This window comes from Daphnia pulex, chromosome 7 (genome assembly GCF_021134715.1).
Source record: "Daphnia pulex isolate KAP4 chromosome 7, ASM2113471v1".
Classification (NCBI taxonomy): Eukaryota; Metazoa; Arthropoda; class Branchiopoda; order Diplostraca; family Daphniidae; genus Daphnia; species Daphnia pulex.
The window spans coordinates 10,455,971-10,471,089 of record NC_060023.1 but is presented as its reverse complement, the minus strand read 5'-3'; the positions used below and the strand labels follow the sequence as shown (position 1 = coordinate 10,471,089).

The following is a 15,119-nucleotide window of genomic DNA, read 5'->3' as shown; positions in this document are numbered from 1 at the left end:
CAAGAATCAGAATGGATACGATAATTGAGACACACGCCGGTGTCAACGATAGCCGAAAGGCATCAACATCTTTGCAACATCTCCTTAAATAATAAATACGAGCCCGAGTAAGAAATTAGCTATGCCTCCCACGAGAGTCGAACACGAGTACCACATTGTGCTAGAGGGCAATTTATCATAACTTATCCGACTCAGCCCCGCTACTCTATAATTTTATTAAAAAAATTAAGTTAAATATTAACTTTAGATTAGCACAATTTAATTTATGTTAGCCTATATGGTGATGTAATTTTTAATTTCATAACTAGGAAATTCAAATTACATTAACAAAATATGCAAACTAAAGAAAAAGAAAACTTATATAGATTTTCTAAAAAGGAGTAGAATATAACGCTGATCTTCCTGATGCTAGGGTCGAACTTAACATTATTGTACAGTACGTACTACACATTGACCACTTGCTGAGTGGCAAGACTCTCGAATCGAAGGGATATTAAAAATGTAACCACAGACCAAAAACCTCCGTTGTCTGTGCTGTAACTAATGGCAAAAAGGAAAATGCATGGAAAATGATTATTACTACATGCAGTGACCCATAGACAAGAAAACTTGATTACTTTTGGCGACATGCATAATGCATGTCATGATGGAATTAATGCTGATTTGCATTCAATTCTTGGCTGTAGGCTGCTGACATGAAGACTGCATGTAGATCCCGTCCCCCGATAATCCGAAAAACTGAAATATCGATCTGCCACCTGGTGAAACAACAGAATTTAACTTTTTTAAGGCGGTTTTTCTGAAATTTTTGTATGTAATACCATTATTTATAGGTTCTTCGTGGCATGTAATTTTCGACTTTGAGATTTGTTCAAATAGTTTAAGACAAAGTGCAAGAAATAGATCTAAAATTTCAGATAATAAGTTATTAACTCGTTTTTTTATTCACAAGCAAAGGTTGTTATTCGATGCAAACGAAAAACAAGTAACAATACGACAAATTTGAAATTTCGGAATGGTAAATGTAGATGCCAAAAAGGGAAACAATTCTAGGCTCCAGCAGTATCGAAACGAACTAGTGCTGCAAAACCATAGACTGAACGGTCATAGGTGAAGCTTCACAGGGGAGTTGATTCCTTCGAACTTCTTTCGCTGCGATGCAAGATAACGGACGAACACCCTGCGAGAAATTGCCTACCAGTCGGCTTAGCTCAGCATGTGGATAGCTCGAAAGAGGTTTTAGACACTCCAATGCTGATTGGCCACTTAGATTGACTTGATCTTGATGGAATCTTCCATCAAAGATAACTCGAACGATGGCAGTGAAGTTTTCAGCACGAGTAGAGTAAGAAGGATTCTTCCACGAATGAGAGGAGAGATGTTCACTTTTTGCCAGCAGATGAAGAGGGCTGCAGCGTTGTTGATCTACAGCATTGGGATCCGCTCCTGCTTTCAGCAACAACTTGATCAGCTTGAACTCGTTGGGTGTTCCTTGGTGAGACGTGCATACTCTAAGCAAGAGGTTTGGTTTTTGAGATACCCGCTTGAATTCATAGATGTTTATGTAGAGCGCTAGCTTATTCTTCAGTTGTCTTCTCTGAGTCTTCGTTATCGGAATTGACACCATCAGTTTGAGAATAACAAGAATCAGCTGTGAAATTTCTTCAAGCTTGTCGGCTTTTGATTTGATCGTATAATCTTTGATTTTGATTTGATCATTTCGAGCGTGTTTGTGAACTTTCACCTGGTATACGAAAGAGAAAACCAGAGAAGTCATCAAACGGTCAAATGTCAATACTGTAGCCAGTTCTTGAATCCGTTGTGGGTCCCTCAGGGTGTTGAAGAATTCGGTTAAAGTTGACTGTGGAACATCTTCCAAGTTCTTTTCATTTTCTACTAAAGTGTCCAAAAACTCTGTTTCTCCAAAGAGCTCAAACAGGTGAATGGATAGGGCGAAAGCCCGCTGACGGGGCAAGTTTCTGTCCCCCCATCCTTGAAGAGCGGATTTGAAGAAATTGTAGACGATGAATCTATTCGGATAGCAGTCACACTTCTTCGAAATACGTAGACAAGTGAAGATTGCTTGAGTCGACCAGTGCGTTCGCCTCTGCCGAAGCAATTTTTCCAATTGTTGAACAGTATGGAATTCAAGTTTTTTCCTCATAGCAAGTTTTAGGTTTTCAGATTGAAGAAAAGTAGACTTCGGAATGGCATTGCCTTCTCGCAGATTCGTGGCTTTATACCAGCAGCTCCAGCCGTATTTTCGATCACTCAAATTCCCATAAAAAACACACGCAGCGCCGACCAGCTCCAGTACTTCAATGAGCTGCTCTGTATCAGCGTCGCGTGGTAGAATCATACAATCAGGGTTTTTTGTCTTCTCTTTCTTTTTCATGAGGTCGATGTCTGGGTACTTCTTCTTGAGGATATGAAAGATCTGGTCTGAAATAGTGGTGTCAGATAGGGCAGGAATGAATACTAATCTCCACTGTTCACTCAACGGGAAGTTGCCAGTTCCTTGTTCAACCAAATACTTCAAGAAAGCCACATTCTGGTTTTCAACTTCAAGCAGAAGAGATTCAACATCATTCTTCCTTTTCTTAGCGGGATTACTATGTTCCTGACATTCAGGTGTCACATCATCAGCTTTCCTTTTAGAACCCATCTTCTTCCGTGCTTTGGGTTGGTCAGACGGTCTGTAGTCAGTACTGTTCTGAGAAATTTAAAATTTTAGTACACATACAAGGAAGAATTTCATGCGATAAATACCTGCTGATTTGCTGGAATAATAAAACAAATGCCAGCTAGATGGAAGATCAATTGGAAGCAGTCTTCGAATACCGTGGGAAATGTACTTGATTCTCCTAAAAAAATTTACAAAAACCAAGTTATTATTTATACAAAATTAGGGAAAAAAAGGTTTACCTTGTTGTCGTTAGAAGAAACAAACATTCAGTAGGAACAAATCCCAGCTATGTGGAAGATAAATTGGAAGCAGTCTTCAAAATGGTGGGAGATGAACTTGATTCTTCTACCAATTTTTGCAAAACTAGGTAAGTAATTGTACTAAACAATTAGAAAATAGAGGCTTACCGTGTTTGAAGTAAGAAGAAAACAATTCTGAAGTAGAAAAAGTTTAAATTTTACGAGATTTCAACTAAGATTCTTGAGCTCTGATTGACGATGTCTGCCTGGCACAAGTACGAGAAACTTTCTAACGGTTTTTTCCTCGTCCTTGAGCTGCTGTTGCCAATGCCAATACAGCTGAAGTCCCCCTGGTGGCTGAATTTGAATTTTAAATTTTAACCGTTGCCAAATTGTTCATTATTTAGCAATTTATCCGTTGTTTTGTTTACTTGTTTTGTTTCACTGTTTTTGTTTCAGAGCTATTGGAGTTTAAGGGAAAATAAAAACATTTTAACATAATAAAAAATTACTAATAGGGTGGTAGCAAACACGAAAAAAAAGGATAGATGGTGATGGATTCGAGTCTTCGATCATCACAGACCTGTAAGATTTGAAAAACAATTTTGAAAACTGAACCACAAGGATAGGAATTGACTGAATATTAAGAAATTTATTTAGAACTATGTTAAAACCCAGAAATAATTTATTTTTATTTGTGTGTCAGAGAAATGTCAGGACGGTCAGGTCAGGACTAAGGGTTCTTTAACCGTTTTGAAAATGAAATGGTTTTTGTCTGCTTCGTTTCTATGGTAACCGAGATTCAACCAAATTTTGTAAATCATTCAAATTCAAATAATCTCTTTTAAAACGTTTCCCTAACTATGACAAATGGTATATTAGTCCCAATCTTACAGAGAAATTATACGCTAGCCAATAGGAGCATAGAAATGTTTAAAAAATGGCTATGTCGAAAGAATAATTTTTCTTTGGTTTATTTATTTAAATTTTTTTAGATTAATTTTACTTGTGATTTTGTCTTTATATACGACGGCGAGCATGTCATGATGATTGACAACTGTAGAAAATGGTGTGTCGCAAGCAATACTATGTGCCCTGCAATCAATCAACAAACGATAATAATGAACTTTAAATTTTGAAATAAGTATGTAAACAGCTGCCAATCATCTCCTAATACCAACAAAATTTGCCTTTTTATGGTACTACATTAAGTCGGGTGGGTGAGTCAGTTAAGTCTTCGTGAATTGTCACAGAATGACACGGCACTTGTGTTCGACTCTCATGGGAAGCATAACTACTTTCTCACTCGGGCTCGTGTTATTAGACATGATGATGATAAAAGATGAGAAGACTTTTCGGCAATCGGCAATTGGCAATTGGTGGCAAATGCTGTCTTGAAACCACAGTGTTTGTCTTAATTATCGTACGGTTTCCGAAAATAGTTAAACTAAACGGAGGCTACACGTAAGCAATTGGCTAAAAGTCATGAAATTTCTTCTACATTGGGCGGTCATCTCCTAATTTTTTTTCTTTTTATTCAATTTTTGCGCAAATTATAGCCTAAGAGATTTTAGTTTTTAAAGTTGTAAAAATTTATGAACACATTTTCGGTTTTTTTATTCAACTATTGGAGATTTGGAATGTACATAAATGTCAGAGTGAAACATAAATTTGATCTCAAGCGCGTTACCTTTTTTTTAATTGAAACAAAATCGAACAAAATAGTATTATAGGACTTAATTTGGGCGAGAATGCGGCACCAATTTGTACCCGAGGTACCCTACATCCCTAGAGAGAAATCGAAGCGCATTCAAATATGATTTTATATTCATGTCCCATGTGAAATAGAGACTAATATTGACTGCAAATTGCTTACAGTGAGGAATTTCTATATTGGGAAACAGAAAACGCGCTGCGTCCTGTATAATACAACTATTTCCAGTTTCTGACGACTATTTAGTGAAAATGAATACCAATTCGTTCAAGAATATCTTTTCCTTTCAAACGCAGTTCAACTACATAAAAATGACATTTTAAGCATAAAAAGGAAATTGAACACCATCTCCTGTTAAAGTGATTTTACTCCAGAATGATGCCAACAAACCCCTTTGGACAAAAACTGGTATTGAAGCAAGAAAGTGTAAATATTTCCAATCATAATTTTTTAAGTTAGTTGCAAGTGATCCACAACAGCCGACGCATGCAGACAATTATACTCATTCAGACAATTATTCTTTCCAACGTGCAACATCAAATTGGGATAATTTTCGCAGTCGTAATTTGTTATTTCGTGAAAAAATATTTCTTCGATGTTCGATTCGCCTGAAAATTCGAATTCCGGAAAGTGGAAATCGCCTTCTGCTAAAGATACGAAAAGGCCAGTGACTCCATTAGAAACTGATCATACCAAACGAAATCAAGTCATGAAAAGAAGTCTCTTTAAATCCACCTTACTCGTAAAAATGGGTCTGTATTTTAATTTGATTTGTTTCTGGTGATTTTACAGCCTTCACTAAGCAGCTGGCGACAGAGAAGAATTGGGACGCAATTGTTATCGGTTCGGGAATAGGAGGTGCGATTAATCCTTTTCCCCGTTAAATTAATATACGTCAGCATGTTTAATAATGTCTTATGTAATGTAGGAATGACCGCAGCAACCCTTCTCAGCAAAGCTGGAATGAAAGTCCTAGTTCTCGAAAAACATTACAAATTTGGTGGGGCCTGTCACACCTTTAGAGACGAGGGTTATGAATTTGAAGTGGCAATTCACTACGTAGGAAATTTCCATTTGCCCCACTCGAACTCGGACGTTAAATCGTGCTCCTGATTGCTCGAGTATTCTGGAATTCGATCGGGAGCACAGGGCTGTATCAGCGAGATGTTCGTTGGGATCGGCCAAACAATGCCAGGTCAGCCCGATGGTCAGCTTCAGTCGAGGTAAATGCAAAAGACGACAATCATCGTATTTGGAAGCCGTCCTGACATAGACGTTGAATTCGCCTAAACGCAACAACTCGAATGAATTAATTTTGAAAGTCGATGAATAAGAACGAAACTATTCAATACCTTTTAGGATAAAATTGGCATTAGTCCAATCCATTGCCAAATCGGTCCAAGTTAGCTCCATCTCTTCAGTGGAATTATAAGGATCAAGTGATGTGTGGAGTAGTAGAGTTAATTGTTGAACAGACAACGTAAACTGGACCGTGGAGGAGTAGACGAATTTTATCCCAAAAAGGCAAAGCTGGACTAGGATCCTAGTCGTAGGGAAAACGTAAATTTAATGTTTATTATTATTATTATTATTTCTAATTAATTTTTACCTTTTGAAGGAGGTGAAACGAAATCCCATGCTAGATTGCATTGGGCTATCACGGGCTCCCAACAAGCACCGTAGGCCAGACGCCAGCTCTCAGCGCCACAAGAAAAATCATGGTAAAATTTCAGTTGGTTCATTCCACGTTCGATCTGTACATCACTCCAGGGGGCCGCTACAGAAACAGTACAGATTCGTCGAGCTCGCCAGGAAGACTGTTGTTCAGCTCCGGCTAGTCGACCAAAGAGCAGCAATTCGTGAATGTCGAGAAGCGGTTGCGGGAAATCTCGAAGTAAACATCGCCATCGATGACATGTTGCGCGGACTGCACGACACCACAGCGTAATAAAATCTATTTCTTCATCAGGCCACGAGCTGTCAGGATCCATCTCCTGGATATTGCGGACGACATTGGTGTAACCGTGGAAAGATGGATCGGCTAAAGCCATCAAATCAACTTGCTCCATTTCCCATCGGAACAGAGCCGTTCTCATCGGCCTCGCCTCGTACATGCGTTGCGCTCGCTGAACAAATATCTCAACATTTCGGCCTCCCAGATTTGTATAAAGCTCATCAATTTTACCCTATGAACGAAACTGTTATTAGCTGAAACTTGTGCAGGTTTATTAGGAGACTTACTTGCGTCAGAAGTGGGTGCGTTCTTCGGAGTTCTTCAATTTTAGCGTTCAACATACGCTTACGTTTGAGACTCTCACGAAATTAATCTTCGCGCAGTTCGTAGTTATCACGGAGCTTGACCTCAAATGGGTCGTCACAGAGCACCATAGAAAATAGTGCAACTGACAGACGAACGTCACGATAAAGTGGCTCTATTTGTCCAGGAAGCCGAGGCTTTTTGTGCAGCGATTTTAGCCACTTGAAGACGCTCACCATCTCCTGTTGGCAGGCTTCGGAAAACTGGTAACGGTAGGGGAAGCAAACGCACAAATGGACAATGCTGACCAGCCCACATTTGTTTGTGGATTGTGGCAGCCTTTATTATGTGATGTAATCAAAGTTAAATAACCGTTTTCACGAAGGAAAAATCACATTTTACGAAAATAGTTACCTCGCAATCGAAACTGATTCTTTCTTGTTTGAGATCAAGATCGTTATCAGCTAGCTTCCAATTTAATCCTTCAGCTTCAATGATGGAATGGCCGTCGAATAGTAATGCGCAGCGTGGCAAATTCAACTCGAAACTAGTTCTTGGATGACCTTAATTTGAACAATTAAGAATACGCAACACAATAATTATTCAATTACACTTACCGTGATGGCCGGTAAAACTGGGTCAACGAGAATTTCTGTTTGAACTCCAACTGAAAATTCTGCTAAACACGGCTCCAAGTTTTCGTTCGTGATTCGGCAAATTGTGATTGCTGGTTGACCTTTCCATCTCTAGATTGATATAGTGTTAAATCAGTTACGGTGATTTGGTAGTACTACAAAGAAAAATACCTTTCAGTAGAAGCTACGGTCTGAAGAAGTTGACATGAAAACACATCTATCAGACAACAGAGTGCAATATCTGTGAGCGTGGTAAAATGCTTCCGTCTAAACTCAGATTGTTAACAGAAGCATGGACCAACTTGTTGTTGTTCAACTGGGCTACTATAGTCACATTGCTTATGGAGACACACATAAACTAACAATTAAAAAGTGAGGTTTAATTTATTTGATCACATGGTTCAAAACTAACATTTCCACCTACCTGAACAAATGATGTCAGAATGGGTAAAATTTTTTCAAGCAGATTAACTCTATTTGTTTCAACTGGGTTTGGAACAGTGGCTTGAAGTGATGTCTTGCTGTTAACACTGCAATATCTCTTGTGAATCGGACATCTTCAATCAACAACCCCAGTAGCCTCTTGGTATCAGCATTCACTAGTGATGAGGTAAATCTCACTTTATCAATGTGCTGTAAAGGGAAAAAGTTATGAATAACATAAAGACTGTGCAAAAATAAACAGTGAATACTTACAAGTACAACAGTGAAATTTAAATTTAAATAAGTATTTTGTACAGAAGGTTGAAGTAGGGCGATTAGACCTAGACGGACTTTGATTTTTAGTTTAACGCTTGAAAATTAAGTTGAGAGCATACAGTAGAAGACTACAGAAAAAGAAAATTTAGCATTACAATTTTGTTAAACCAAAAATTACTCTTTTTACCGTTTAAAATGGAAAAAAAAAATAATGACAAGAAACAGAATAAACAATAAACTATTGCAGGCTACCCATTTTGTTTATTTACTAAAGTCAGTCCGTCACTTCGTCTGTATTTAAACAGGCCTAATTGCGTTGCGTTGCCAAAGGTACGGAATGTTCCAACCTCCCACTCGAATTAATTCGAATCGAACAATCGAATTGAAATCGAAGATGATAGGAGCGGAAAGGAGAGTGACTTCAAATTAATTGAAAGAAGTAATGGATTTTTACTTTTAAGTTTTAAGGATTATGAAAAATTACTTTAACCTAAGTTCTTCTTCTTCATAGCATGTTCTTTTCGACTTATGAGATTTGTGAAAAAAGTTGAAAACCAAGTGCAAAATGCAAGAAATAGAGCTAAAATATCAGATAATAAGTTATTAACGCGTTCTATTTATTCACAAGCAAAGGTTGTTATTCGATGCAAACGAAAGACAAGTAACAATACGACAAATTTCGGAAGTTAGTGTAGACGCCAAAAAGGAAAACAATTTAATTCAGTATCGAAACGAACTAGTGCTGCAAAACCATAGACTGAAGCGTCACAGGGGAGTTGATTCTTTCAAGCTAAGCTTAATTCGCTGCGATGCAAGATAACGGACGAACACCCTGCGAGAAATTGACTACCAGTCGGCTTAATTCGTCATTTGGATACCGCGAAAGAAGATTTTGAATACACTCCAATGCTGATTGGCCACTGAGATTAACTTGTTCTTCGTGGAATTTGTCATGCAAGATAAGTCGAACGGTCGATATGAAGTTTTCAGCACGAGTAGAATACGAAGGATCGTCCCACATGTGAGAGGATTCAACTTCGCAGTCTGCCAGCAGATGAAGAGGGCTGCAGCGTTGTTGATCTACAGCGTTGGGATCCGCTCCTGCTTTCAGCAACAACTTGATCAGCTTGAACTCGTTGGGTGTTCCTTGGTGCGACGTGCATACTCTAAGCAAGAGGTTCGGTTTTTGAGATACCCGCTTGAGTTCAAAGATGTTGATGTATACTTCTAGCTGACTCTTCAATCGCTTGCTTTCACTCTTCGATTTCGGAATTGACACCAGCAGTTTGAGAATAACAAGAATCAGCTGTGAAATTTCTTCAAGCTTGTCGGCTTTTGATTTGATCGTATAATCTTTGATTTTGATTTGATCATTTCGAGCGTCATCGTGAACTTTCACCTGGTATACGAAAGAGAAAACCAGAGAAGTCATCAAATTTTCGTATGTCAATACTGCAGCCAGTTCTGTTTGATTCTTGACTGGGTCCCTCAGGGTGTTGAAGAATTCGGTGAACGTTGAGTGGACCACATCTTCCAAGTTCGTTTCATTTTTCACTAGTTCGTCCAAAAATTTTGTTTTACCGAAGAGCTCAAAAAGGGTGAGGGATATGGCGAAAGCGCGGGGCCGAGGGACATTGCGGTCCCCCCATCCTTGAAGAGCGAATTTGAACAAATTGTAGACAACGAATCTTTTCTGATAGCAGTCACACTTCTTCGAAATACGTAGAGAAGTGAAGATTGCTTGAGTCGCCCAGTGCGTTCGCCTCTGCCGTAACAAATCTTCCAATTCTTGAACAGTTTGGAATTCAAGTTTTTTCCTCATAGCAAGTTTTAGGTTTTCAGATTGAAGAAAAGTAGACTTCGGAATGGCATTGCCTTCTCGCAGATTCGTGGCTTTATACCAGAAGCTCCAGCCGTATCTTCGATCTTTTGCGTTCCCATAAAAAACACACGCAGCGCCGACCAGCTCCAGTACTTCAATGAGCTGCTCTGTATCAGCGTCCTGTGGTAGAATCATACAATCTGGATTTTTTGTTTTCTCTTCTTTTTTCATGAGGTCGATGTCTGGGTACTTCTTCTTGAGGATATGAAAGATCTGGTCTGAAATAGTGGTGTCAGATAGGGCAGGAATGAATACTAATCTCCACTGTTCACTCAACGGGAAGTTGCCAGTAGATTCTTCGACAAAATACTTCCAGTAGGCCACATTCTGGTTTTCAACTTCAAGCAGAAGAGATTCAACATCATTCTTCCTTTTCTTAGCGGGATTACTATGTTCCTGACATTCAGGTGTCACATCACCAGCTTTCCTTTTAGAACCCATGTTCTTCCGTGCTTTGGGTTGGTCAGACGGTCTCTGTAGTCAGTACTGTTCTGATAAATTTAAAATTTTAGTACACATATAAAGAAGAATGTCATGTGATAAATACCTGCTAATTTGAAGAAAAATAAAACAAATGCCACCTAGATGGAAGATCAATTGGAAGCAGTCTTCGAATACCGTGGGAAATGTATTTGATCTCCTAAACAATTTTACAAAAACCAAGTTATTTTTTTATACAAAATTAGGAAAGAAAAAAGGTTTACCTTGTTGATGTTAGAAGAAACAAATATTCAGTAGGAACAAATCCCAGTTATGTGGAAGATAAATTGGAAGCAGTCTTCAAAATGGTGGGAGATGAACTTGATTCTTCTACCAATTTTAGCAAAACTAGGTTAGTAATTGTACTAAACAATTAGAAAATAGAGGCTTACCGTGTTGAAGTAAGAAGAAAACAATTCTGAAGTAGAAAAAGTTAAAATTTACGAAATTTCAACTAAGATTCTTGAGCTCTGATTGACGATGTCTGCCTGGCACAAGTACGAGAAACTTTCTAACGGTTTTTTCCTCGTCCTTGAGATGCTGGGCTGCAATACAGCGGAAGTCCCCCTGGTGGCTGAATTTGAATTTTAAATTTTAACCGTTGCCAAATTGTTCATTATTTAGCAATTTATCCGTTGTTTTGTTTACTTGTTTTGTTTCACTGTTTTTGTTTCAGAGCTATTGGAGTTTAAGGGAAAATAAAAACATTTTAACATAATAAAAAATTACTAATAGGGTGGTAGCAAACACGAAAAAAAAGGATAGATGGTGATGGATTCGATTCTTCGATAATCACAGACCTGTAAGATTTAAAAAACAATTTTGAAAACTGAACCACAAGGATAGGAATTGACTGAATTTTAAGAAATTTATTTAGAACTATGTTAAAACCCAGAAATAATTTTTTTTTATTTGTGTGTCAGAGAAATGTCAGGACGGTCAGGTCAGGACTAAGGGGGTTCTTTAACCGTTTTGAAAATGAAATGGTTTTTGTCTGCTTCGTTTCTATGGTAACCGAGATTCAACCAAATTTTGTAAATCATTCAAATTCAAATAATCTCTTTTAAAACGTTTCCCTAACTATGACAAATGGTATATTAGTCCCAATCTTACAGAGAAGTTATACGCTAGCCAATAGGAGCATAGAAATGTTTAAAAAATGGCTAAGTCGAAAGAATAATTTTTCTTTGGTTTATTTATTTAAATTTTTTTAGATTAATTTTACTTGTGATTTTGTCTTTATATACGACGGCGAGCATGTCATGATGATTGACAACTGTAGAAAATGGTGTGTCGCAAGCAATACTATGTGCCCTGCAATCAATCAACAAACGATAATAATGAACTTTAAATTTTGAAATAAGTATGTAAACAGCTGCCAATCATCTCCTAATACCAACAAAATTTGCCTTTTTATGGTACTACATTAAGTCGGGTGGGTGAGTCAGTTAAGTCTTCGTGAATTGTCACAGAATGACACGGCACTTGTGTTCGACTCTCATGGGAAGCATAACTACTTTCTCACTCGGGCTCGTGTTATTAGACATGATGATGATAAAAGATGAGAAGACTTTTCGGCAATCGGCAATTGGCAATTGGTGGCAAATGCTGTCTTGAAACCACAGTGTTTGTCTTAATTATCGTACGGTTTCCGAAAATAGTTAAACTAAACGGAGGCTACACGTAAGCAATTGGCTAAAAGTCATGAAATTTCTTCTACATTGGGCGGTCATCTCCTAATTTTTTTTCTTTTTATTCAATTTTTGCGCAAATTATAGCCTAAGAGATTTTAGTTTTTAAAGTTGTAAAAATTTATGAACACATTTTCGGTTTTTTTATTCAACTATTGGAGATTTGGAATGTACATAAATGTCAGAGTGAAACATAAATTTGATCTCAAGCGCGTTACCTTTTTTTTAATTGAAACAAAATCGAACAAAATAGTATTATAGGACTTAATTTGGGCGAGAATGCGGCACCAATTTGTACCCGAGGTACCCTACATCCCTAGAGAGAAATCGAAGCGCATTCAAATATGATTTTATATTCATGTCCCATGTGAAATAGAGACTAATATTGACTGCAAATTGCTTACAGTGAGGAATTTCTATATTGGGAAACAGAAAACGCGCTGCGTCCTGTATAATACAACTATTTCCAGTTTCTGACGACTATTTAGTGAAAATGAATACCAATTCGTTCAAGAATATCTTTTCCTTTCAAACGCAGTTCAACTACATAAAAATGACATTTTAAGCATAAAAAGGAAATTGAACACCATCTCCTGTTAAAGTGATTTTACTCCAGAATGATGCCAACAAACCCCTTTGGACAAAAACTGGTATTGAAGCAAGAAAGTGTAAATATTTCCAATCATAATTTTTTAAGTTAGTTGCAAGTGATCCACAACAGCCGACGCATGCAGACAATTATACTCATTCAGACAATTATTCTTTCCAACGTGCAACATCAAATTGGGATAATTTTCGCAGTCGTAATTTGTTATTTCGTGAAAAAATATTTCTTCGATGTTCGATTCGCCTGAAAATTCGAATTCCGGAAAGTGGAAATCGCCTTCTGCTAAAGATACGAAAAGGCCAGTGACTCCATTAGAAACTGATCATACCAAACGAAATCAAGTCATGAAAAGAAGTCTCTTTAAATCCACCTTACTCGTAAAAATGGGTCTGTATTTTAATTTGATTTGTTTCTGGTGATTTTACAGCTTTCACCACGCAGCTGGCGACAGAGAAGAAATGGGACGCAATTCTAACCGGTTCGGGAATAGGAGGTGCGATTGATCCTTTTCCCCGTTAAATTAATACGTTAGTGTATGTTTAATAATGTCTTATGTAATGTAGGAATGACCGCAGCAGCCCTTCTCAGCAAAGCTGGAATGAAAGTCCTAGTTCTCGAAAAACATTACAAATTTGGTGGGGCCTGTCATACCTTCAGAGACGAGGGTTACGAATTTGACGTGGAAATTCACTACGTAGGAAATTTCCATTTGCCCCACTCGAACTCGGACGTTGAATCGTGCTCCTGATTGCTCGAGTATTCTGGAATTCGATCGGGAGCACAGGGTTGTATCAGCGAGATGTTCGTTGGGATCGGCCAAACAATGCCAGGTCAGCCCGATGGTCAGCTTCAGTCGAGGTAAATGCAAAAGACGACAATCATCGTATTTGGAAGCCGTTCTGACATAGACGTTGAATTCGCCTAAACGCAACAACTCGAATGAATTAATTTTGAAAGTCGATGAATAAGAACGAAACTATTCAATACCTTTTAGGATAAAATTGGCATTAGTCCAATCCATTGCCAAATCGGTCCAAGTTAGCTCCATCTCTTCAGTGGTATTATAAGGATCAATAAAGTGATGTATGGAGTAGTAGAGTTAATTGTTGAACAGACAACGTAAACTCGACCGTGGAGGAGTAGAAGAATTTTATCCCAAAAAGGCAAAGCTGGACTAGGATCCTAGTCGTAGGGAAAACGTAAATTTAATGTTTATTATTATTGTTATTATTTCTAATTAATTTTTACCTTTTGAAGGAGGTGAAACGAAATCCCATGCTAGATTGCATTGGGCTATCACGGGCTCCCAACAAGCACCGTAGGCCAGACGCCAGCTCTCAGCGCCACAAGAAAAATCATGGTAAAATTTCAGTTGGTTCATTCCACGTTCGATCTGTACATCACTCCAGGGGGCCGCTACAGAAACAGTACAGGTTCGTCGAGCTCGCCAGGAAGACTGTTGTTCAGCTCCGGCTAGTCGACCAAAGAGCAGCAATTCGTGAATGTCGAGAAGCGGTTGCGGGAAATCTCGAAGTAAACATCGCCATCGATGACATGTTGCGCGGACTGCACGACACCACAGCGTAATAAAATCTATTTCTTCATCAGGCCACGAGCTGTCAGGATCCATCTCCTGGATATTGCGGACGACATTGGTGTAACCGTGGAAAGATGGATCGGCTAAAGCCATCAAATCAACTTGCTCCATTTCCCATCGGAACAGAGCCGTTCTCATCGGCCTCGCCTCGTACATGCGTTGCGCTCGCTGAACAAATATCTCAACATTTCGGCCTCCCAGATTTGTATAAAGCTCATCAATTTTACCCTATGAACGAAACTGTTATTAGCTGAAACTTGTGCAGGTTTATTAGGAGACTTACTTGCGTCAGAAGTGGGTGCGTTCTTCGGAGTTCTTCAATTTTAGCGTTCAACATACGCTTACGTTTGAGACTCTCACGAAATTAATCTTCGCGCAGTTCGTAGTTATCACGGAGCTTGACCTCAAATGGGTCGTCACAGAGCACCATAGAAAATAGTGCAACTGACAGACGAACGTCACGATAAAGTGGCTCTATTTGTCCAGGAAGCCGAGGCTTTTTGTGCAGCGATTTTAGCCACTTGAAGACGCTCACCATCTCCTGTTGGCAGGCTTCGGAAAACTGGTAACGGTAGGGGAAGCAAACGCACAAATGGACAATGCTGACCAGCCCACATTTGTTTGTGGATTGT

At 38.6% G+C, this 15,119-nt stretch overlaps 2 protein-coding genes and 1 long non-coding RNA gene across 5 annotated transcripts; all 3 read right to left on the bottom strand.

Moving 5' to 3' along the window:
• Positions 1-921: 921 nt before the first annotated feature.
• On the bottom strand, positions 922-3,273 carry LOC124198467. 2 transcript variants are annotated; one of them, XM_046594313.1, is made up of 4 exons: positions 3,094-3,273; positions 2,926-3,031; positions 2,770-2,864; positions 922-2,713 (listed from the first exon to the last, which is right to left on the bottom strand). In XM_046594313.1, exon 4 carries the CDS (start codon positions 2,663-2,665, stop codon positions 1,076-1,078), a length of 1,590 nt encoding a protein of 529 aa, XP_046450269.1. In that variant the 5' UTR covers positions 2,666-2,713; positions 2,770-2,864; positions 2,926-3,031; positions 3,094-3,273; the 3' UTR covers positions 922-1,075. The 2 variants fall into 2 exon arrangements, with proteins under 2 accessions (XP_046450269.1, XP_046450270.1); XM_046594314.1 differs by having other exon boundaries at positions 922-2,708; positions 3,094-3,252.
• Positions 3,274-4,797: 1,524 nt separating this feature from the next.
• On the bottom strand, positions 4,798-8,176 carry LOC124198471. Its single transcript, XR_006876575.1, has 8 exons — positions 7,956-8,176; positions 7,691-7,889; positions 7,514-7,632; positions 7,311-7,459; positions 6,881-7,235; positions 6,249-6,825; positions 5,992-6,182; positions 4,798-5,925 (listed from the first exon to the last, which is right to left on the bottom strand). It is a non-coding gene; the product is annotated as an uncharacterized LOC124198471 (long non-coding RNA).
• Positions 8,177-8,826: 650 nt separating this feature from the next.
• Positions 8,827-11,539, bottom strand: LOC124198470. 2 transcript variants are annotated; one of them, XM_046594317.1, is made up of 4 exons: positions 10,985-11,539; positions 10,817-10,922; positions 10,660-10,752; positions 8,827-10,603 (listed from the first exon to the last, which is right to left on the bottom strand). In XM_046594317.1, exon 4 carries the CDS (start codon positions 10,551-10,553, stop codon positions 9,027-9,029), a length of 1,527 nt encoding a protein of 508 aa, XP_046450273.1. In that variant the 5' UTR covers positions 10,554-10,603; positions 10,660-10,752; positions 10,817-10,922; positions 10,985-11,539; the 3' UTR covers positions 8,827-9,026. The 2 variants fall into 2 exon arrangements, with proteins under 2 accessions (XP_046450273.1, XP_046450274.1); XM_046594318.1 differs by having other exon boundaries at positions 8,827-10,598; positions 10,985-11,179.
• Positions 11,540-15,119: the final 3,580 nt, after the last annotated feature.

Excerpts from the sequence above, each read along its gene's own strand:
- LOC124198467 (XM_046594313.1), bottom strand. The coding sequence starts at position 2,665 with ATGGGTTCTAAAAGGAAAGCTGATGATGTGACACCTGAATGTCAGGAA.
- LOC124198470 (XM_046594317.1), bottom strand. The coding sequence starts at position 10,553 with ATGGGTTCTAAAAGGAAAGCTGGTGATGTGACACCTGAATGTCAGGAA.